General features: G+C 63.2%; 3 protein-coding genes across 4 annotated transcripts in view; 2 read left to right on the forward strand and 1 right to left on the reverse strand.

Moving 5' to 3' along the window:
• The window catches only part of AGAP3 (ArfGAP with GTPase domain, ankyrin repeat and PH domain 3), a gene marked incomplete at its 5' end in the record, with an annotated part of 110,618 nt that extends 107,321 nt beyond the window's left edge, over positions 1 to 3,297 (reverse strand). For both annotated transcript variants that reach the window (XM_082302644.1, XM_082302645.1), the window contains one exon: positions 2,925 to 3,297. In XM_082302644.1, the coding sequence (XP_082158770.1) occupies positions 2,925 to 3,204 (280 nt within the window). The remainder of the gene's footprint in view (positions 1 to 2,924) is intronic.
• A 6,819-nt stretch (positions 3,298 to 10,116) lies between these two features.
• On the forward strand, positions 10,117 to 12,052 carry TMUB1 (transmembrane and ubiquitin like domain containing 1). The gene is made up of 2 exons (XM_082278630.1): positions 10,117 to 10,582; positions 11,107 to 12,052. The coding sequence occupies exons 1-2, from the start codon at positions 10,239 to 10,241 to the stop codon at positions 11,459 to 11,461; spliced, it is 699 nt and encodes a 232-aa protein (XP_082134756.1). The 5' UTR covers positions 10,117 to 10,238; the 3' UTR covers positions 11,462 to 12,052.
• Positions 12,053 to 12,337: 285 nt separating this feature from the next.
• Positions 12,338 to 21,546, forward strand: FASTK (Fas activated serine/threonine kinase). Its single transcript, XM_082280415.1, has 10 exons — positions 12,338 to 12,450; positions 12,795 to 13,398; positions 15,673 to 16,143; positions 16,730 to 16,878; positions 17,096 to 17,312; positions 17,442 to 17,601; positions 18,144 to 18,235; positions 18,479 to 19,100; positions 19,416 to 19,530; positions 21,238 to 21,546. Exons 2-10 carry the CDS (start codon positions 12,840 to 12,842, stop codon positions 21,322 to 21,324), a joined length of 2,472 nt encoding a protein of 823 aa, XP_082136541.1. The 5' UTR covers positions 12,338 to 12,450; positions 12,795 to 12,839; the 3' UTR covers positions 21,325 to 21,546.
• The last annotated feature ends 94 nt before the right edge of the window (positions 21,547 to 21,640 follow it).

The following is a 21,640-nucleotide window of genomic DNA, read 5'->3' on the forward strand; positions in this document are numbered from 1 at the left end:
ACTCCACCCCCCTTCCTGGCAGTGCCACACTGTCACAGACCTCCCCGCGGTTCTGTACAGCTCTGCCAAGCCCCCTGACTCCACTGCCAGCATGGCTGTAACAGTGACACCCTTGTGGTGACACCCCCGCAGGGACACCAGCAGCCCTGGCCCTGGCAGAGGGTGGGCAGCTTGGACTCCCTGCCCCACTGCAGCACAGTACTGCCTTCAACTTTTCCCTTTCAAAAATGAAGGAATTGCCTACAGGAAAGCAATCTGGCAGGAGGACATGAGCAAGTCCTGCAAGATCCAGTGCTCAAGTGTTAGGAAATTGAATTTGGGGTTTCACTGGCAACTTCCGTCATGGATTTTCAGACCATGAGCCGTCGTCCCGGTCACCAACTCTGATCTTCAGATCAGGAACATCAACAAACAAAATCCTCTTCCAGACATTTCTGTATCAAGCCCCAAACCGGCAGTTTAGAAGGAAATTCCCTTCCAGACCCAGGCACTCCACGAACGATAACATCTCCAGCAAGGCTCTTCCAGCCGTTAATTAACCCCTGTTAATTCATTCACACACACCCGGTAACGGGTCACAGGTAACTGTACAACCACAGCACACACTTCACCAGGATCAGGATTCATCCCAGTGCCTGGCAGGTAATAAGGGAATGCAGCCAAGAGAAGGAAATCTGTGGGATTCCTGCTGCAGATCCACAGGGAAGGCTCAGAGGAGACAGGATGGAGCTGCGGCTTGAGCAGGCAAAGCCCCCGAGGACACGCAGCCTCTGGCACCATCTCACAGCCCTGTGGACACCAGGTGAGACGTGTCACAGCCAGCTGCGTGCAGGGCACCCCTCAGCCCTCATTTTGGGAGACACAGGGTGCTTTGGGAAGCCCTGAGCACCTCAGCAGCGCACAAGAGGCCGGTGTGTGTGTTCACACCTTCCTGAGCAACAGGAGGAACCACGCACCAGAGGAGTTGCTAAGAGACGCGCGCCTCCCACCAACGTGCCCAGCACCCACTGCCGCGGCTGGGGGCGCAGGACGGGACAGGCGCCCAGCACCCCGGGTGGCTCAGCATCCCTGCAGAGGGACAAGGGGCAGGGACACGGCGCCTAGGACGGCTCTGCCCACAGAGGCAACTCTGGGAGCACCTCAGGCATAGCCCCGCCACGTCTCAGCTCGCAGCTCCTCTGTCCCGCAGCGCAGGAGCCACACACAAGATCAGATCATGTCACCAGTGACCTCAGGACTCCCACCGCAGCTGTCATCAGAGGCACAAACAAGGGAGAGCTGCAGAAGCCCCATGGGAATGGGCACAAGACAGTCCTTCCCCACCAGCCCACCGCGACTCCCCCAGTTGGACTGGCGGGACCCCAATGTATCGGACTGAGCCACTGCCACGGCCTGTGCCAGTCTGGTGCTCCCACCCATCTCCATCCAGCCTGAGTCCCTTTCCTCTTCTCCTCGAGTTCCATCAACTCAACAGCTTTCTGTGGCTGAAGACCTCCACAGAGGTGGAAAGGCCCTCCAGCATCAGCCCAGGGTTTTACACCCACCCTGTCTTGACCCCATTGAGTGTCCTTTGTCCTTGCAGCATGAGGCTGATAAATTCTGGGATTTACATTCCCTCAACCCATGCAGCCTTTCAGACTCTTCTTACAATCCGTCTTCCTTCCATCCTTTCCACAGAAACCCAAAAGGACCAAAGTGGGATGCAGGCCTCTGGAGAAGTAACCAGGCTGCTTCTCCTATGCAGCATCACCATGGTGGCCAGCACCCCTATAGCAGGGCCACCACTCCCCAAAACCACCTCGTGTGCCCCTGCAGTGACATTCCTGGTGGGAGGCAGCAGGAACGGAGCTGAGCATGCTGCCACCACCAAGCAAGGACAGCAAAACCCAGGGCAGGGAAACGGCTGTGCTTAGCAGGCACCAAGCTGGACCGGGGCTCCTCACACAGACCAAAGGCACCCACAGCCCTGCAGCCTTCCCTGCTGTGGGCCACCTGCAGAAACCTGGAGGTTTGGGCTCACCGAGGGCAGAGGGACCCTTAGGCTGGGGGGCTGCCAGAGCCTGCCGGCCCGCAGTGGGCCTCAGCACACCACGATCAACCTTCCCCTCCCCTCAGCTCCACCGCAGCCTGTCGGCTCCACCGCAGCCCTTCGCCCATCCTGGCCTCCAGATCCATCCCAGTCCCTCTCCCTCATCTCAGCCCATCGGCTGCACCGCGGTCCCTCACCCATGGCGGTCCCCCAGCTCCATCGCAGCCCCTCGGCCCCATCCCACTCCCCCAGCTCCATCGCAGCCCCTCGGCTCCTCTGCAGTTCCTCGGCTCCATCGCTCCCCTCACTGCCGGTTCCCGGGACTCGGGCTGCAGTTTTCTGCATTTCTAATGTTAACGGGCTCCGGCGGATCCCGTTCCCCGTCGATGCCGAGTACAGACCCCCCCCGCCCCGATGCCGGACCAGCGCCCGCCCCCGCCCGCCGCTCCCGGCAGAGGCCGCGGGCGGAGTCCCCGGCCCTGCGCAGGCCCGGCCGCGACCACCATCGCTGCGGGGCCGGGGCCGGGGCCGGAGCCGAGCCCGGGGCGGGGGCGGCTGACGAGTGTGTCCCCTTCGCTCCCTCCCTCCCGGCCCGCCCGGCCCCCGCAGCCCCGTCGTGCCCGGCCCCGCTGCCGGCGGCGGGGGCGCAGCGCTCACAGGCCCCGGCCCCGTGCAGGCCGCGCCCGGCCCCCCGCGCCCCCGGCCCCGCCGCTGCAGGGCCCGGCGCGATCCCGATCCCAGTCCCGCGGGCAGGGCCGGGCCGGGCTCCGCCGGGCCCCGCGGGCGGCAGCGGGCGCAGGTGCAGCGGCGGCGGGGACAAAGGCGGCGGCACCAATGGCCCGGCTCGGTGCCCCGTTCCCGGTGACCCGTTCCGTGCCCGGTTCCCGGTGCTCACCCTCGATGGAGATGACGTGCTCGCGGATCTGGCTCTGCAGCGCCAGGTCCTCCACGCGCTCGATGAGGTCGTAGATCGCGTAGATATTGGGGTGCACGGACTCGAAGCGCCCGATTTCGGCACGGATCGCGGCCGAGTTGGAGAGCCCGAACTGCGGCGGGGGCGGCCCGCCGGGCTGCGGCCCCGAGGGCCCGGGCACGGGCACGGGCACCGGCCCGCCCGGCGCCGCCAGGCTCTGCTGCTGCCCGGGGCTCTGCCCGGCGCCGCCCGGGAAGTTCATCGCGGCGGCGGCAGGGCCGGTCAGCGGCGCGGGGCTCCGGGCAGCCGCTGCATGGCCGCAGCCGCGTCCGTCCGCGGGTCCGCCGAGCTCCGCCGCCGCCCCCGACCGCCTCCCGCCTGCTCCGCCCCGCCCCGCCCGCGTCAGCGGGACCGTCCCCGCGGCGGGCGGGGAGCGGGGGCAACGAGATGGGGAGAGCAGGGAGCGGAACCGGGACTCGGGAGGGGGAGAGGGGGCACTGGGATCCGGGAGAGGAGCGGGGGGCCGCGGCCCAGAGCGGGAGGAGCTGGAACCAGGAGGGGGAGCGGAGGACTGTCAGTGCCCGGCCCTGCGCCGCCCCGCCGCGGCCCCTGCCCGCCCGGCACCCCGGTGCGGGGCGCTTGGCCCCCTGCTTGGCCCTCGCCTGGGTACGAGTCTCGGCTCCTGTCCCTCCACACCCCACCGCGGCTACCCCGGGGCACCCCGACGACAGCGCCGGTGCTGTGCGGCTGTCCGTGCCCTGCAGGGCACGGGAGGATTCCCCCGCCCCGGCCTGGAAACCCCCTGTGCCAAGCTGGAGACCCCTGTGCCAGCCTGGGGACCCCATTGTGCCAGCCCTGCCTCCAGCTGCGTTTCAGAGGTGACTTCGTCGTTAAATCACCCCAAGGTCATTAATGAGGCTGTGGAACATGACCCATCCCAAGAAGTTCCTGGGTGCCCACCAGCTGCTGCCCCACTGTGGTGGGGTCTCCTCCCTGGTCACCCTGTGCCCACAGGGCCGACTGCTGTCACCCTGCTCGTATGCTCAGTACAGGCTGCTCCAGGCCACTCTGGTGAGGGCTGGCACGATGATGGAACTACCCAGGGGACCCACCACGGTGACAGTCCAACCATCTCAGGGATGCCTGATGGGCAGGGGCTGATAACATCCCTCCCGTTGTACCCATCCCTAAAACAGCTTGCATGCGGTGACCTGGGGCACAGGAAGGCTCTGGCTGAGCACAGGGCTGGCAGCCCCTGGCAGTGCCATGGGAGCCAGCAGAGCTCACTGGGGCATCACTGGGGATTAGCTGACATCTTCCAAACGGCTGAGAAACATAAAAAACCAGGATCATGGGCCCTGGCAGATTAAATGAGAAAGTGGAATTTGGGAGAGAAGAAAGGAACAAAAAAGGTGAACAGCTGAGAGAACCAAGATTGCAATGGATTTCTCCCTCAGTCCCACTGGGACAATGCCTCAGTGCCAGGGAGGCTCAGGGGGCAGCTGGGGGCTGGTTCCCACCCTCTGCCCTTCTCTGGGTGATGGTGGGAAGGGTTGGAGAAGGAGGGAGACAAGGAGGAAGAGGACAACAAGGAGGAGAAGGAGGAGGAGAGATCTCTGGGAAGTTTCTAAATGCCTCCCGGCTCTGGAATCCTCTGCGACTCAGCAGTGGGTGCTGGCGTGTGTGGGTGGGAGAAGCACCTCCCTGCCCTCTCGCCCTACCTCCTGTGCCTTGCTGGGATTCCTTGAGTGCATCCCAACCACCTCTGCCATGAGAAGGGGTTTATTAGACCACAACTTTTATGAGGGTTTTCTTGAAAGCATTTAGAAAATCTGTAACTGTTATAGCACCAGGCTCCCCTCACCTGCATATTCCCCCTGCCTACACACCCACCTGCATGCTCCCCAAGGCTTCCAAAGGTCTTTGAAAGATCTATGAGTCACAGCTCTGCTCAGCAGGAGCTGGACTGGCTCTTCCCTGATGTGTCTGAGGGGATTACATCCACATGGGCTATGCAGGGCCATCCCACCACTGCAACACAACAGTGCTCGGCTCTGCAATGGCCTTTCTCCAGCCTGTTTTTTGTTTGGGTCTCTTGGTCCTTGCTTATGGCCTTTTTCTCCATCTTCTACTATCACAATCATCATCATCATTATCCCAGAATGGTTTGGGTGGAAAGGGACCTTAAAGCCCATGCAGTTCCACCCCCTGCTGCAGACAGGGACACCTTCTACCAGACCAGGATGCTCCACACCCCGTCCAACCTGACCTTGAATACTTTCAGGGATGGGACAGCCACAGCTTCTGTGGGCAACCTGTGCCAGGGCCTCTCCACCCTCACAGGGAAGAATTTCTCCCCAGTATCCCACTAAACCCTGCCCTCCATCAGTTGTCACATAAACATTTATAAATTGTCTCCGTTTCAGCACCTTTGAATGTCCAGACACCCCACGTGCAGCAGCCTCCACCACATCAGCCTCTCAGGTAGGGATTCTGGGATTTATCCCTGGTGAGGGATGGGACATCATCCCTCATCCCTCCCTCACCCTCACCTGGCTGAGGCAGCAGCATGGATGAGTCGAGGTGACTTTCCCCTGACAGGTGGGCTCTGGCCACCCCCACCTCCCCTGCCCCCTCCTCCTCCTCCTTTGCCTCCTGCTCCTCCTCACTCTTCTCCTCCTCTTCCTCCTTCTCCTCCAGCAGAGATGTGCAATGCCCCCCCGCCTCAGCCCCGGCTGCTTGTCCCCCACACGGGTATTTACAGATCACCCTGAGCCGACATCTTGAGTCTCCTTGGGCCGCCAGTATCCTCCAGCACGGCGGATCCCAAGGGTCCCCACCACCTCCCACCACCCAGCAGGACACAGGGCACAGGGATGGGATGAGAGCCAGGACACTGGGATGGGGCATCGCCCAGCCCAAGCCTGCACAGATGGGACCCTGTCCCCACCAGCCCCTGTGGAGCGGGACCCCCCAGTCAGCACTGGGGCCAGCACTGGAGAACTGGGGCCTGGAGTGTCGCAGAGGCGCAGAGGGAGCAGAGCAAACAGATGGAGCTGGGGCTTAGCACAGGGATGGGAAAACCCGGGAGAGAAGTTCAATATGCTGAAAAGGCAGGAGCAGGTGGGGACGAGCTGGGGCTTTCAGGAGCAAACATTCCCGCAGGGATGGCCAACCACCTGCTCTCTGCAGACACAGGCCACTTGGAGATGTAAACTGCTTTTTAGGATGGATTTCACCCTCAGATCTTGAACTTTCTCTGCTCCATCTGCAGCATTTGCATCTGACGCTGCAGTTCGTGAGTGCCTCAAACTGGTGCCGCTGCCAGGAGGAGCTGCCACCTCCTTTACTACCTCCTCCTCCTTCTCTTCCTCTTCCTCCTCCTTCTTTTCCTGCTGCTGCCCCCACCCCCAGACCAGCCACCCTGGTACCCATGGTGTCCATGGCAGTGGAGTGGAACAGGATGGGTGTGAAGGTCCCTTCCCACCCAAATCAGTCCATGACACCGGACAGTGCCAGAGCCCCATGTGGGGCAGCAGGAGGGTCCCTGCTGCAGACTCCAAATGCCCACCCAGGATGCAGGGCTGGGGAGCAGCACCACCAGAACAGAGCTGAGGGGAGGCCAAGGCCCAGAGCTGAGCTTCAGTCGGTGTCTGGGCAAAGTGGGCAGAGATGGGGGTCCCGGGGGCTCTCCAGGGCTTTATGGCTTCTCAGTGTATGGGGACACTCTGAGGTGTTTGATCACTCTTGGAATAAAAACTGGGACTTCCTTTCTGTGGGGCCCTCTCTGTCAGGAGAGCTGAGGGCACAGCTGGGGGACACTGCTGGGGATACTGCTCCTCTTTCCCAGACTAAGGGGAGCAGGAAACTCCATCCGTCTCTGGGAGCTGGGGCTGCCCATCCTCCTGCACACCCAACATAGTGATGGCTCCTGTTCCCAAACCCATCGGCACTTTGCTGCATGGCAGCATTGGTTCGGGGGGAGGGAGGTGTTTAATGTCACCCTCCAGTGACAGGGACTGTCCTCTCTGGGCTGGGGATCAGCCAGCAGCTTTCCCCGGAATAGCTGCAGCTCTTTAATCTCACTCTGGAGCATAGAGGTACTGGCTGCACCATTAATCCCATCCAGATCCACACCATGCGGCTGTCAAATGGCAAATCCAAAATCCACTGCTCAGCGGCTGGAGCATCCTGCTGTGTCCCTGCTGTGAGGCTCTGGGCAGCTCTGGGTGTGGAGCAGAGAGGAGCAGAACGTCCCACCCAGGAGTTTCTGGAAGGGGACTGCACGGCCCCTCGCTGTGCCAAGGACACGAGATGGCTGCTGGCTGGCAAGGTGACCACAGTTCCCAGGACCACGGTTGCCTGTGTCTCTTGCTGTGACCCACCACGATGCCATCGGCCATCTCAGACCACCCCATGGATTTTGGTGACAGCTGGGACATGTTCCGCTCCCACGAGCGTCCACCTGCACATTGAGGGGCCCCAGGATCTTCTTCTGGGCTGGGCTGGGTGGGTCCCATCAGCGCTGCTTCCACAGGAACCAGGGACACTCCAGGGGGCACATCCATGGTGTCCCATGGGTGGTGTCCCAGTGTCCCCAGTGCCCCACCAGGGCAGAATCCTTCTGCGACCCCTCTCTGGTCACAACCCCAGAGAAGCTGGACTGTGCAAATATGTGGGCTTTGGGAAAAGAGGGTGAAAATGGAGCAAGGTGGATTAAAACCCCCTGGGCACTGTGGAGGTCCTGAACAGAGCTCAGGGTCAACAATCCCAGCAAGGCCTGTGGGACAGGAGGGGGCTCAGCCAGCAGGACAAGAGGAGGCTCAGCCTACTCATGGGGGGAGACCACAGGGAGAAACACTGTGAAAGGTGAAATGGTGAGTCAAGGGGAAACAGAAGGAAGGGACCATGAACCCTGACAGACACACAGTGGGGCAGCCCTTCTCGTGAAAATGTTTTCCCCAATATCCAACCTAAACCTCCTCTGGCACGGCTTGAGGCTGTTTCCCTCTTCTCCTGTCCCTTGTTCTCTGGGAGCAGAGCTCAACCCCCACCTGTCCTGTCAGGGACTTGTGCAGAGCCACAAGGTCCCCCCTGAGCCTCCTTTTCTCCAGGCTGAGCCCCTTTCCCAGCTCCCTCAGCCGCTCCTGGGGCTCCAGCCCCTTCCCAGCTCCGTTCCCTGCCCTGGACACGCTCCAGCCCCTCAGGGTCTTTCTTGTCATGAGGGGCCAATACTGACCTCAGGCCTCAGCAGTGCCAGCCCAGGGGACGGGCACTGCCCTGGTTCCTCCTGTGCTGGAGGTGGCCGGAGCCCCCCATCACACGCCCCAGCCCCAGCAGGGGCAGAGCTGCAGGAAGGGGCTGGGACACCTTTGGATGTCGCTATCTGGGGGCCCCCACCCTGCTGACCCCTGGGACCACCCAGGCAGGGCAGGGGGATCCCGCTTCCAGAGCAGCACCCCCAGAACTGGCCATCACTCTACACCACCAGTCTTTCAGGAGAACACTGAAAATCCAGGGGGTTCGGAGCAGCCCTGGGCAGGGCAACACTAGTTCTCCCTGGTTCCCCAGCAGCAGATTTAAGGAGCACAATCTGCTCAGCTTTCCTGGGAAACTGAAGGTGACACTGGGGAAGTACTTCCAGGGGAATATTAAACAGCTTCTTAATCGAGGCAGGAAGGATGGAAAAGTCTCACTCTCTGGGAGCTGAAGCCAGACAAATCCACAGTGACAACCAGACACCGGATTTATCAGGGAGGGGATGAACCACTGGATAAACCCTCAAATCTGAGCAGCCACAACCCCTCCAGCAGTCGATTCAGGCTCATTCCAACATTGGGAAGGGATAAATCCCAGTTCTCTGCCTGCACGGATCAGTCATGGTTTAAATCTGCTGCTGCTCTCACATCCATTGCTCTGACAGCCCCAGGATCTGCCTGGCACCTCGGCAGCTCCAGGCTGGAGATGGGTTTTGCCTTACTTGGAGTGGGGATCCCTCACCTGCAGCCCGTCCTTCCCACCCAGAGGCAGCTCCCACACAGAATCCCAGCACAGAAATCCTTAATTCCCTCCTGGGAGGCCCCCAACCCCAGATACCCTCAGCAGGAAGGGGCTGCCCTGGCACGCTGACGCCTCCTGGTTTTATCCTGATTTCATCCTGATTTCATCCTGATTTTTTCCCAGGAAAGATATTATGGATGATAAAATCCTCCTTATCTTATCCCAGGAAATGTCAATGCCATGCCAGCGAGGGACCTGCAGAGGGGACGCCCTGAGGACAGGGGACATTGTTGCCCAAAATTTCCCTTCCACCCACAGTTGTCCTTTATGGGAGCGTCAGTTTTTTCCCATCTCCCCCATCCCTGTTGCTGTATTTCCATGGTTGGACCTCTTCAGCTAAAAGTAAGAATTTTTCACATAAAACTAAGAACCTTTCATTTAAAATTAAGAATCTTTCACCTAAAATGAACAATTTCTAGCCCAAAATTAAGACCTTTTCACCTAAAATTAACAACTTTTAACCTAAAATTAAGAATTTTTCACCTAATATAAAATATTTTAATCAGAGCCTGCAGGTCACTTTAGGCACTCCTGGGGATTCACAGCTCCAGAGTCACTGAGGGTAGAAAACTCTCGGAGATGCCTGAGCCCACCCATCCTCAGCACGGCCATGGCTACCACTGCCTGTGTCCCCAAGTGACACATCCACAGGAACTTAAACCTGGGAGTATCTAGAGAATCTGGGAGTGACTGGAGCCATACTGGAGGTGACTGGTAGCAACTGGTACTACACTGGGGACAAATGGCATCATACTGGGATTAACTGGGTTCATACCGGGAATTACACTAGGAGCAACTGAAACCACGCTGGCAGTAACTGGGATCATACTGGGAGCAGCTGAGCCCATGCTGGGGTAATACTGTGACCATACTGGAACTGTGTGGGAACATACTGCAAATTACTACAGTAATACTGGAAGTGTCTAGGAGGGACTGGGATCACACGGGGAGTGACCGGAAGTGATCAGGATCATTCTGGGAGTACGAGCCTGGCGCCGGGGGCTTGGGACTACAATTCCCGGCGTGCTCCGCACGGCGGCCACACCCCGCTATGGCTCCTACAGCCAGGACTACATGTCCCATCGCCCCTCGCGCCCGGCCGGAAGCGGCGCGATGGCGGCCCGAGCCCGGTCCGGTGCGGCCGTGGCCGCGGCCCCGGTTCCCCGCGGCCCCGCGGGCTGAGGCCGTGCCCGTCCGGTACCCTCTCCCGGTGCGTCCCCCGGTCCTGCCGCCGCCATGGCGCTCATCGAGGGCGTCGGCGACGAGGTGACGGTGCTGTTCGTGCTGCTGCTGGCGGCCGCCGTGCTGGGGCTCGCCTGGGCCTCCACGCGCGCCCCCGAGCCCGCGGCGCCGCCGACTGAGGCGGCCCCGAGCACGGTCCCTGCCGAGCGCAAGGACCCGGCCCCGGCCGAGGGAGCGGCGGCCCCCGATGAGGCGGCGGGGCTGCGGCAGCGGCACCCTCCTGCGACCGCCTCCGAGGGCCCCGCCGAGCCCACGCTGGTGCTGCGGCTCAAGTTCCTGAACGACACGGAGCGGCTGGCGCGGGTGCGCCCCGGGGACACCGTCGGTACGCTCAAGAGGTGAGGGCGTGTGGGCAGGGGCGACTTGTCCCGGCTCGGGCGTCCCCGGACCCCACCGGCCGTCCCTCCCATCCCCGCAGAACCTGGCAGGGAACCGCGGTGTCCCGGGGCAGGTGGCCTGTGCCCGGGTACCGGTGCCCATCCCTGGCGGGGCCGTGGGACAGCCCATGCTGGCAGGGGACACCTGGGCTGGCTGACGGGCGCACACGCGCTCGGGTGTGTGGGCAGGGCTGGAGGGTCGTGGTGGGGGCGCTGACAGAGGGGACTGTCCTGGCAGATGGCAGCTGGGACCAGGGACAGGAAGGGGGGCAGGTGTTCAGGGCAGGGTGGGGGATCAGGGTGGGCACATTCATAGGATGTGGATGGAGGAACTGGCCTGGCAACTGATGCTTGGGGTGGCTGATGGGGACACACGGGCTCAGGTGCATGGGTGGGGTGAGAGGTCAGGGTGGGCACAGTCACGGGAGGTGGGTCAGAGGGGCCCGTCCTGACAGCAGTGTGACCCCTGTCCCTGTCTCCTCCAGGACCTACTTCCCCGGGCAGGAGCAGCAGGTGCGGCTGATCTACCAGGGGCAGCTGCTGCGCGACGATGCCCAGAGCCTGGCAGGGCTGCACCTGGGCCACCTGAGCGTCCTGCACTGCCACTTGTCCCCGCCCAGCGTGGCCCCCACGGCCCCCGGAACCCCCGGTCCCCACAGCCCCGCACCCGCTGCACTGGGCGTGGGCAGCCTGGCGCTGCCGCTCTTCGTGCTGCTGCTGGCCCTGCTCTGGTACCTGCAGCTGCAGCACCGCCACGTCTTCACCGCCACCGCCACCACCTGCCTGGCCGGCCTCACCCTGCTCGTCACCTTCGTGGCCTTCGCCATGTACCGCAGATAGCGCAGCCCGGATCAGCACCTGGGACGTGGGGGACCTAGGGCCACACCTGGGACGCTTAGAGCCTGCCCAATCCACCTGGGACATGGGGGGCTCTGCATTCAGCCCTCCCAACATATCGGGGGCACATGGGGTCTGCCCACTGCACCTGAACCGGGGGGGCTGGGCCCTGGACTGTGTCCCCCCCAGGGGCCCAGGGGTCCAGAGCAGGCACCCACCCATGCCCTGTCTGCATTCAGGGGCTGTTGCAGGAATGAGGGCTCAGCTACCTCTGGCGGCGTCCCAGTGCCCCCTGTCCCTGCACGGAGCACCCCCCAGCCACTGCATGCAGAAGCTTCTCGGGTGCGGTCCTGCCCGGGGTGGTGTCCGTGCCTGCGGAGCTTCTCCTCGTGGGAGAGCAGCTCCCAAGGGGCTGCTCCTGAGTGTCCCGGTGCTTGGGCAGGGGCACACAAGCCCTGGGGTGCCGAGGGTCCTGCTGCCGGCGGGATGTGCTGTGACGGGGCGGTCCCGGTGCCGGGGGTCGCTGCACTCCCCACTGTCCCGGGGATTCCGATGCTTTGTTGGGGGGTCCCACCCCCCACCGCCGTTCCGATTAAAGCGGAAGGACTGTGACCCGCCGTGGCGTCCCGGCTCTGCTGCTCCGTGGGTCGGGGAAGGGGGAGGGAGTGGGTGACCGGGGAACGGGGAATTGGGACCCGGGACCGGGCGGGGGGGCGGGGCTCCGGGAGGGGGCGGGGCCTGGCGCCTCCAGCCACGCGCTCCGCAGGGCCTTAGCGCGCCTGCGCCCGCGGCCCCGCCCCTCTCTTAGCGGGGCTGTCGCTCATTGGCGGAGGCGCAGCGGTGATTTGCATGCCGCGCGCGCCGGCCCCGCCCCGGAAGTCCCGCGCGTGGGGCGGGGCCGCGGGAAGATGGCGGCGGGGCTGCGCTCCCGGGCCGTGTCCATGTCCCGGCGGCGCTGAGTGGCGGCGGGACCGAGCGGCCGCCAGCGCCATGTACGGCCGGCCCGGATGGGGGGCGGGGAAGCCAGCCGGGGGGGCTAGGGCGGGCCTGGTACCGGCTGGAGGTCGGTGTGTGCCCGGGAGAGGGGCGGGCGCTGTGGGGCGGGGGACACCGGGCAGGCCGGAGGGCACCACGGGGCTGCGCGGGACGCGGGCCCGGACACGGTGGCGGGCCCGGTGCGGGTGGTTGTGCGGGCGGGGGCACCCGGGGGCTGGGATCCCTGTGCACGGGGTGAGTCCCTGCCAGGTCGGGGAGTGCCCGCGGCCGCCCGTGCCCCCCGCCGGCCCCGGCTGTCCCACCGTTCCCCCCGTCACGTCCCCGCCGGTCTGTCCCGCAGGGTCCTCCGGAGCCGCGGAGCCCCCCGCGCCGCGCCGCCCCCGCCATGCTGTGCCCGCTGCTGTGCCCATGGCTCCGCGCTCTGACCCGGGCGGGCCCGCGGGGCCCGGCTGCCCGTGAGCGCCGCGGTGCCGCGATGTTCCCCGCCTGCTGCTGCGCCGGCAAGGCCAGGCCGCGGCTGCTGCTGCCCCTGGACCCCTACGGCCATGGGCTGCTGCCCACCGTGCACCCGGACGGCGGCCGGGGCCGGGCCCATGGCAAGAGGAAGAGCTGGAACTTCATCCACGAGAAGATGAGCTACGACACCTTCTTCACCATGAAGCGGCTGATCGAGCGTTCACGCAGTGTGGGTGAGGTGCTCCGCTGGGTCACGCAGAACCCGGGCAAGGTGTCGGCTAGTCACTACCCCATAGCGCTTCACAAGCTGGGGCAGCTCCTGCAGCAGCAACCAGGGCCGCCCATGGGGGCTGGGGACGGCCGTGGGCCCGCGGGGCAGGTGCTGGAGCAGCCCGAGTTCCACGTGCTCTGCCAGGCCATCGTCAGCGGCTGCGCCAAGTTCGACAACTTCAGCATCGTCAACTGCCTGTACGCAGCGGCCGCGCTGGGTGAGCCACCCCCAGGGATCTCGGACGGGGGGGAGCACAGCGCTGCAACAGGGGCCAGGGCCCGGGTCTGGGGGCATTTATGTGGTGGTGGATTTGTAGCAGATGGAGCTATGACCCTTGGGGGCTCTGGTCAGGGGGCAGGAGGGCGCGGGGAGCTCAGCTCAGCAGGGATGCTCTGCTCCTCCGGGGCAGGAGGGCTGAGTATCCCTGGCTGACCACAAGGTCAGTGCTGGAGCCAAGGGGAGTCACGGTGCTGGGCAGCCCTGCCTGGAAGGATGTGTATCAGCCACTTCTGGAGCTGAGTTCCAAGCCCTGAAAACCAGGAAACACCTGGGCACCGATGGGGGAGACCATGGGTTTGGCTGAACTCTTGGAGGGCACAAGCCCCATGTCACCAGGTGTTGCTATGTGGGAGAGAGGGTTTGAGGTATTTGGGTTCCTGTGCAGCTTCCCTGGGGTGCTACTGAGCTGGGGAGGCCCCGTCCTGAGGGGCTGTGTCCCAGGGGAGGCTGCATCCCGGAGGCTTCTCCTTCTGTGGGCTGAGGTGACCCTACAAGTTCTTCTGCTGCGAGGAAGGGGGTGGGGTCTACATCCAAAGAGGAGTGGACAGCAGGGCAGTAGGGGGAATCTTTCCCTCTCCCCCATGCAGGTGAGGCCCTACTTGCAGTGCTGCTTCCAGCTCTGAAGCCCAGCAGCAGAAAGACATGGAGCGAGTCCAGGGGAGGCCATGGAGATGCTCCAAGGGCTGGAGCTCCTCTGCTCTGGAGAGGGACTTTGGACAGGGTCCTGGAGGGACAAGACTGGGGGAATGGTCTCCCACTGCCAGGTGGCAGGGTTAGATGGGATACTGGGAAGGAATTCTTCCCTGAGAGGGTTGTGAGGCTCTGGCACAGGATGCCCAGAGAAGCTGTGGCTGCCCTGTCCCTAGAAGTGTCCAAGGCCAGGCTGGACAGGGTTTGGAGCAATCTGGGGTAGTGGAAGGTGTCCCTGGTCATGGCAGGAGGTTGGAACTGGGTGATCTTTAAGGTCCCTTCCCACCCAAACAATTCCAGGATTCCACAATCCGGCGGGTGCCTGCCCTCCTGCCCGTGGCTCCCCCCATCCTGTTCTCCTTCCCGTTCCCCACGGCCTTCCTGGGCCAGGGCTCGGTGGAACCGCCCGGCCACTGTTGACGCAGTAACTCGAGCCCCTGCCGGGGGTGGGGGGGCCGGTTCTGCCCGTCGGCCCCAGGCCTGCGGCGCCGGGTGTTTGTTGACACTGAGCCGGAGCTGCCGGCGCTGCTGCCCTCGCCAGGCTCCCCATGCTGGGCCCCCCACAGCTCTGCTGTGCCCCCCACTTTGTTCTGCCCCCTTGTCCCTCATTAACACAAACTCCAGCTTTCTTTTGAGGCCTTTTTATGGAACAAAGCAGCTGCTCAGACCAAATCTGCACGTTCCCCCTCCTGAGTTCTGGTTAACAATAACCCACAGTGACTCGCCCTGCGCTGCCCCTTGGCCTGTGCCTGCCCAAATCCTAGGGCGATGGGAAGCTCCATGCCCCTCAACGCTCTTTGCCTCTGCTGAGGAGATCCCTCCTGACAGCCAAGGCACTGAGCCTGTGCCCAGGCCTGGATAACACGTCCTGAGCTGCAGGGAAGTGTTTCCCTGGGAGCCAGGTTGCACAAGCTAAAGCTGAACTGGGAAACGGGAGAAGGTCAAAAAAGCCAAAGGATTAGTCCGTGATGGAACAAACAGGGTTTAGTTTGGTCACATGGGATGTCACAGTTGTTTTCCAACCACAACTTTTTTTTACGAACTTTTTGAGGTGAGTTTTTTGGGTGCCCAAAGTCCCTGGAAGTGTTCCAGGCCAGGATGGACAGGTCTTGGAGCAACCTGGTCTAGTGAAGTGTCCTTGCCCATGGCAGAGGGATGGAACTGGATGGGATTTAAGGTTCCTTCCAATCCAAAACAGTCTGGGATTTTGGGATTCTATGAATTATTTATCTTTGGGATGTTTGAGAGTTAGAAAAGAACTTGCTGTTGTGGGTGAGCTGCAGGGCTCCCATTCCAGTGGGATGGGTGGGAATGACTCCGCCGTTCCATGCAGTGTTTTCCATGGGTGCAGATGCGCTGATGTTCTGCTAGTGCTTCCCCTTCCCCTTCTCGTTTGGTCACTGATCCAGCACATCCATGCAGTCACGGCAGTGGGCTCCTGCCCAAGCTCCAGAGGTGGCTGTGCCATGGGGCTGAGCCATGCCCAGGATCTGAGCCGTGCCTGTGCCCGTCCCCCCTGCAGGGCTGCCCGGGGAGTCACCGCTCGTGCGGGTGCTGGAGGATGAGTCCCGCAGCCGCCTGGGCCGCTTCAACCAGAAGGACGTGTCGATGGTGTTCAGCAGCGTGATGCGGCTGCACCCCTCCAGCCCCCACCCGCTGGTCGAGTCCTGCCTCAGCAGCCTGGAGCGGCACCTGGAGAAGGAGCGGCACCCCCAGACCCTCTTCCTGCTGCTCTCCTACTACCGGCTGCGGGCGCAGGCGCTGCAGGGCCACGCGGCCTCTGACCAGCAGCTCATCAACAACCGCAAGATCCTGCGGCTGGTGCGGCACACGCTGGGCCAGGTGAGCGCCATGCGGGAGCACGAGCTGGCGCTGCTGGACGAGATGCTGGCCCTGTGTGCCCAGGAGGCCAACAACAAGGCCCTGGAGGCCATCTTCAGCTCCCAGCTCTTCTACGAGAACCGGCAGGAGCGCTTCATTCGCAGCATGGCAGGTGAGGGGTGCCCAGGTGGGGTCCCAGCATTGCCACCCGCATGGGGGGTGCAGAGCTCTGGTCAGGCAGAGGACATGGGGGCCCCTGGCCAGGTGGGGGGCAACCTCGCAGACGCCTTCCCTGGCCCTGGGGGTGTTTGGGTGGTGACAGCCCCAGCTGGGGCCCTGCTGAGCCACAGAAGGAGCCCTGTGTTGTGGCCACCCTTGTCACTGACTGCCCAGCCCTCTGACAGGCTGGGAGCCCCCCATTCCTCCAGGGACTGAGAGGGACCAGGAGCCCCCCATTCCTCCAGGGACTGTTTTCCCACAGTGCCTCCAGGCTGGGCACAGTGGAGTTCTGGTGGGGTTTTACAGAAGGCCTCACCTGTGCACATTCCAGCTGTGCCTTCTGGCTGTGCATGACAGGAATCTGCCTGAGCCTCTCACCTGAGGGTTTTTAGGAACTGCCTGGCTTTTGAGGTTTTTAGGACTGGCGCTACTGTCCGGTCCTGTCCTCCCACCTACCCGAGCTATGGTGGCCGCAGAGGACCTGCGGCGGGGACAGAGCTGGCCCCTGTGACGGCCTCCCCACTGTGTTGGCTCGGCAGAGTGGCTGCCCCGGAAGGCAGAGAACCTCACCCCCTACACCATGGCCCTCATCGCCAAGTACGTGGCGCGGCACCGGCTGCGTGAGCCGCGGCTGCTCGACACCATCGCCAACTTCCTGCTGAAGCGTGGGGAGCAGCTCGACAGCAAGGTGAGCGCTCGCCCCACCTATGGGGTCACCTCCATCTGTGGGCACACCTGGGCAAAGGAGCCATGGCTCTTCTCCATCGTGATGGGGCATTCCAGGGGACCAGGGGTCATGCCCCCATCCTGGCAGGCTCTGAGCACCCGTCTCTTCATGGCACTGGGCAGGTGGCCCCGACCTGTCCCTTGTCCCACCCTGGTCCCACGCTCTTCTCTTGCCACAGGTGATCCAGAAGCTGGTGTTCCCCTTCAGCCGGATGAACTACCGCCCCTCCAACCACGGCGAGCTCTTTCCCAAGCTGGAGGCCATCCTGGAGCAGAAGGCCAGCAGCTCACCACTGGCCACCGTCAACATCCTCATGTCCATGTTCCAGCTCAGCCACTTCCCGCAGACTGTCCTGCACCAGGTCTTCTCCCCAGGCTTCATCACCAATGTCATGAGTACGTTGGGCCTTTGCCAGGGTGCTCCCAGCTGGCAGAGCCCTGGCTGGGGTGAGGGTGGTCCCCAGCAGCATGGCTGGGTGAGGGGATGCCCATCCCGGTGGGCTCCATCTGAGCTGCCCCCCACAGGCAGCCCCTATGCGCTGATTGTGCGCCGGTACCTGTCGCTGCTGGACGCGGCGGTGGAGCTGGAGTTCCGCGAGTACAGCGGCCCCCGCCTCGACCCGCGCTACCGCGTCCTCATGTTCGAGCACGCCCTGACTGCCGACGAGGCCAACAGGAAGTACAGGTGGGGGGGAGAGGGGGAGCACCCCTCTGCTGTCCCTCGCAGTGGGGGACACGGGGTCTGTGACCTACTCTGGAAGGATCCCAGATGGTGCCGGGATAAAGGCCCCTATAAAGGCAGCTCCAAAGCCTGTGGGGTAGCTCTGTAGAATCACAGAATCATTTAGAATTGCAGAATTGTTTGGGTTCAGAAAGCCTTGGAGACCGTGGAGTCTACCTGTCCCCCAGCACTGCCAAGGCCACCACTGACCATGTCCCCAAGTGCCACATCCATGTGGCTGTTAAATTCCCTCAGGGATGGGGACTTCCCCCTGCCCTGGGCAGCCCTTTTGGGAGGCTTTTAGTGTCCCAATACTGCAAGGAGCTTTTCTGCAGAAGGAACTGGAGCCCATCCCCTCTTGACCCCCAACAGCAGAGCCCAAAACTCCAGCTCTGTGGTTCCTGCTCCTGGGGGTTCCCGTCTCTGTGTGGATGTACTCAGCACCAGCAGTGCTGGGGGGATGTGCCAGCCCCTGCAGTGTCCCCCTGACTGTCCCTTCCTTGCAGCTACAAGGGGCTGGTGGCCGAGGCGCTGCGACAGCTGGTGGGGGAGGAATGCTACCGGCAGGACGAGGTGCTCCCCCCTGGGTACTGCACAGGTAACCCCCCTGGGCTGTGGGGAGAGGGCTGCCAGGTGGGGTCTGGGGGCTGAGGATGGGAGTTTATTTAGGGCAGAATGAGCTCTGGCTGCTTTGTCCCTGCCTTCGGGACAAAGCTCCCTGAGCCCTCCCCTTGCAGAAATGGGGGGTTCCCCTGTGCCTCTGGCACAGACTCCCAGCTGGGGCACAGAATTCCCAAGCCCATGTCCCATCAGTTGCTGATCCCTGTTCTGTCTCCTGCAGACTTCCTGCTGTGGATCAACCGCTCAGGCACGGTGCTGCCTCTCTCACGCGTTCCGGCAGCTTCCAGGGCTCCCCCAGCCACGTCCCCCGTCACCATGTCCCTGCGGTCCAGTGTCCTCGCCCTCACCTCAGACTTGCAGGACTTTGCCCCATTTGCTCCAGAGACGCCCAGCAGCCCCCCAGGCCCCCGGGAGAGCGGCCGGGCCGGGCGGTTCCTGCCGGCGCTCTGTCCAGCGCCAGGGGGGCCCTGCTTCCAGCCCCCCTCGGACTATTACTGCGGGCTGAGCAAGGAGCCGTCCCTGGCCAGCCCGGGCAGCTCCACACTCAGCAGCCCCTCCGAGTGCCTCTCGGCGCCGCCACCCAGCACCCCCGACTGCTCCCCCCGCACCTCTACCACCTCCCTCTTCCAGTTCCCCATCGGCAAAATCCTGGAGGAGGAGGAGGAGACCGCCGGCTGCCCCAGCCAAGAACACGGCTGCTTCCAGGGGGAACGGGCCCAGGAGGAACCTGAGGAGCGGAGCCCCCCAGCCAGCGAGGACGCCGGCCCCCCACCCTCACCATGCCGGCCCAGCCCCAAGCGGGGGCCGGGCGAGGGGCCTCAGGGTGCCGAGGAGATACAGAGGTATGGAGCAGGGCCATGTCCCTGGGCCATGTCCCTGGTCCCTTCTGGCAGGACAGCCACCCTGGCACTGCCTTGGGCTCCTGCCCCCTAAGATGCTCAGCCCTGGCCCCTTCCTGCCCACTGCCATGGGGCACCCACAGACCCATGTCGCCACTGCCCTGAGGTGCTGGATACAGCTGTCCCTGCCACCAGCAGGATCTGGGGTCGTTTGGGGTGCTGCTCTTCAGCTGCCACAGTGCTGGGGAGTAGGGTCCCTAGGGTGGGGTGATACTGAGGTGTGGAGTGACACTGTGCTCCCCGCTGTCCCCTCTACAGGGTGGTGCTGTCGGTCAATGACAAGTGGCACTACTGCCAGAACTCCGACATCCTGGTGGGTTCCCGGGCCATGAGGGACCGGCACCTGCGGCTGCTGGGATACTGTCTGGTGCAGGTAAGTGGGGGCTGCCCCTAACTCCTCAGGGCCGGGGGACACAGTGGGTGATGGGCTGTGAGCTGGCATCTGATGGGCCCAGAGCTGAGAGCTGGTATCCCCATGGAAGGATGGGCCCAGACCTGGCATCCCCACTGTAAACACTCCTGTCCCTGTGAGAGGAAGCAGGGCTGACTCATCCTCATGTCTCCTTGCCCCCCCCCCCCCCCACCCCATCCAGGACTTTTTCCATGCAGCTAGTGGGTGTCACCAGTCCTGATGGAAAGCAGAGACAAGGGACAGTCTGTCCTGTGAGCTGAGACCCAACCTGAGTGAGGGGAAGGGGAGGGTGTTCAGCCTGGGCTGGCAGACACAGCCACAGTGGTGGCGTTGGGTGTGGGGCCTCAGGGTGAAATCAGGTGGGAGGGACACACGTGTCCACATGTGGTGACCTGTGATCCCATGTGCTGAGGGGGCAGGAGGGAGGCTGGGTCACCTTCTGTGCCAGAGCCCTGCCTGCCCTGGTTCCAGCTCCAGCTGCTCTCTGCCGAGTGCTGGGGCTGGAAGAGCCCTCAGGTGTTGCAGCTCCTTTGGCAAACTCCAGGTGTTGGTTTAGGATGTGCAGCTCCCACATGCTTGTTTGTGGGTGGTTTTAGCCTGAGGATGAGTCTTTCTGAGGAAAATGGCACTGGAAATGAGCCCTCAGTCCTGTTCACTCTTGTACTGCAGAGGGGACCAGGATTGCAGCAGTGGATCCACCGTGCCATCCCACAGCCATTCCCAAACTGCCTCACCCCCTGCTGCCGCCAGGCCGTGCCAGCACTGGCTCCTCCTCATTCTGGAGCTCAGCAGCCCAGAGCCCCGTGGTTGTGCAGAGCTCCAGAGTCCCGTGATTCTGCTGAGGAATCACCTGGGAGCTGCCCAGCAGCGTAGCCGGGCCAGGAGCAGGGCCAGCTCTCCCCTGAGCTGGTGTTTGGGCTGGGCTGGCCAGGACTGTCCCTCCTGCAGAAGGCACAGCAACGACCCCACTGAAGGGACTTTAAAGCCCATCCAGTGCCACCCCCTTCCACAGACAAGGACACCTTCCACTGTCCCAGGCTGCTCCAAGCCCTGTCCAGCCTGGCCTTGGACACTGCCAGGGATCCAGGGGCAGCCACAGCTGCTTTGGGCACCCTGTGCTAGGGCCTCCCCACCCTCCCAGCCAGGAATTCCTTCCCAATATCCCATCTAACCCTGTCCTGTGTCAGTGGGAAGCCATTCCCCGTTGCTCTGTCCCTCCAGGCTCTTGTCCCTCCAGTCCCTCTCCAGCTCTCTTGGAACACCTTTAGGCGCTGGAAAGGGCTCTAAAAGGTCTCCCCAGAGCCTTCTCTTTCCAGGTGAACACCCCCAGCTCTCACCTTTCATGGAGGCTGCTGCCAGGGGCTTGAGGGTGGGGTGAGGCTCGAGACTCCTCTCTTTGTGTGCCTGCACCACCTGTCCAGGTCTGAGCTAAGGCTGGACGAGCCTGGAGCTGGGAATTGTCTACACTTCCCACACCACTGTCCATGCTTGTGTCCATCCCCTCGGCAGGAACCGCGCTGCCCTCCTTCTCCAGGGAGGGTCCTGCGTCCTGGTTCTTCCTCCCACCACCACAGAAGGCTGAATGGGGCTGTGGGCTGGTGGTACTGGGGATACAAGTGGGGTCAGACATGCTGTCACCGCTCTGACGTCATCCCTGTCCCCTCACAGCTGCCCTACACGGAGCTGGAGAAGGTGAGTGGCATCGAGGAGGCCAAGCACTACCTGCGGCAGAAGCTGAGGGAGCTGCGCTTCTGAGGGATGGATCCGGGGGGTGTGGGGGGCCAGGTGGGTGCTGCCAGCCCCTTCCCCTGTGCAGGGGGATACGGAGCTGCCCCCCATCCCGGGGGGTCAGGGGGATATGGAGATGCTCCCCGTCCTGGGGGGCCAGGCTGTGGGGCCAGGCTGTGGGCACCTGCCCCCGCTGTGGGGCTGGGGGAGTGTGAGATTATTTATTGCCATTATGGGGGGCTGGGGTGTGACTTGAGGGGTGCGTGTGGGAGGGGGGGGGTGTTACTGGGGAAGGTCCCTCGTGGCCCCCCTGCCCCGGCTCTGCCACTTGAGCCCAGTCTGT

The sequence above is a fragment of the Coloeus monedula genome (genome assembly GCF_965178545.1).
Source record: "Coloeus monedula genome assembly, chromosome: 1".
NCBI classification, from domain to species: Eukaryota; Metazoa; Chordata; class Aves; order Passeriformes; family Corvidae; genus Coloeus; species Coloeus monedula.

Excerpts from the sequence above, each read along its gene's own strand:
- TMUB1 (XM_082278630.1), top strand. The coding sequence starts at position 10,239 with ATGGCGCTCATCGAGGGCGTCGGCGACGAGGTGACGGTGCTGTTCGTG. Across the intron at positions 10,583-11,106 it reads ACCGTCGGTACGCTCAAGAG|GACCTACTTCCCCGGGCAGG; the intron begins GTGAGGGCGTGT and ends TGTCTCCTCCAG.
- FASTK (XM_082280415.1), top strand. The coding sequence starts at position 12,840 with ATGCTGTGCCCGCTGCTGTGCCCATGGCTCCGCGCTCTGACCCGGGCG. Across the intron at positions 17,313-17,441 it reads CTTCATCACCAATGTCATGA|GCAGCCCCTATGCGCTGATT; the intron begins GTACGTTGGGCC and ends TGCCCCCCACAG. Across the intron at positions 19,531-21,237 it reads TGGGATACTGTCTGGTGCAG|CTGCCCTACACGGAGCTGGA; the intron begins GTAAGTGGGGGC and ends GTCCCCTCACAG.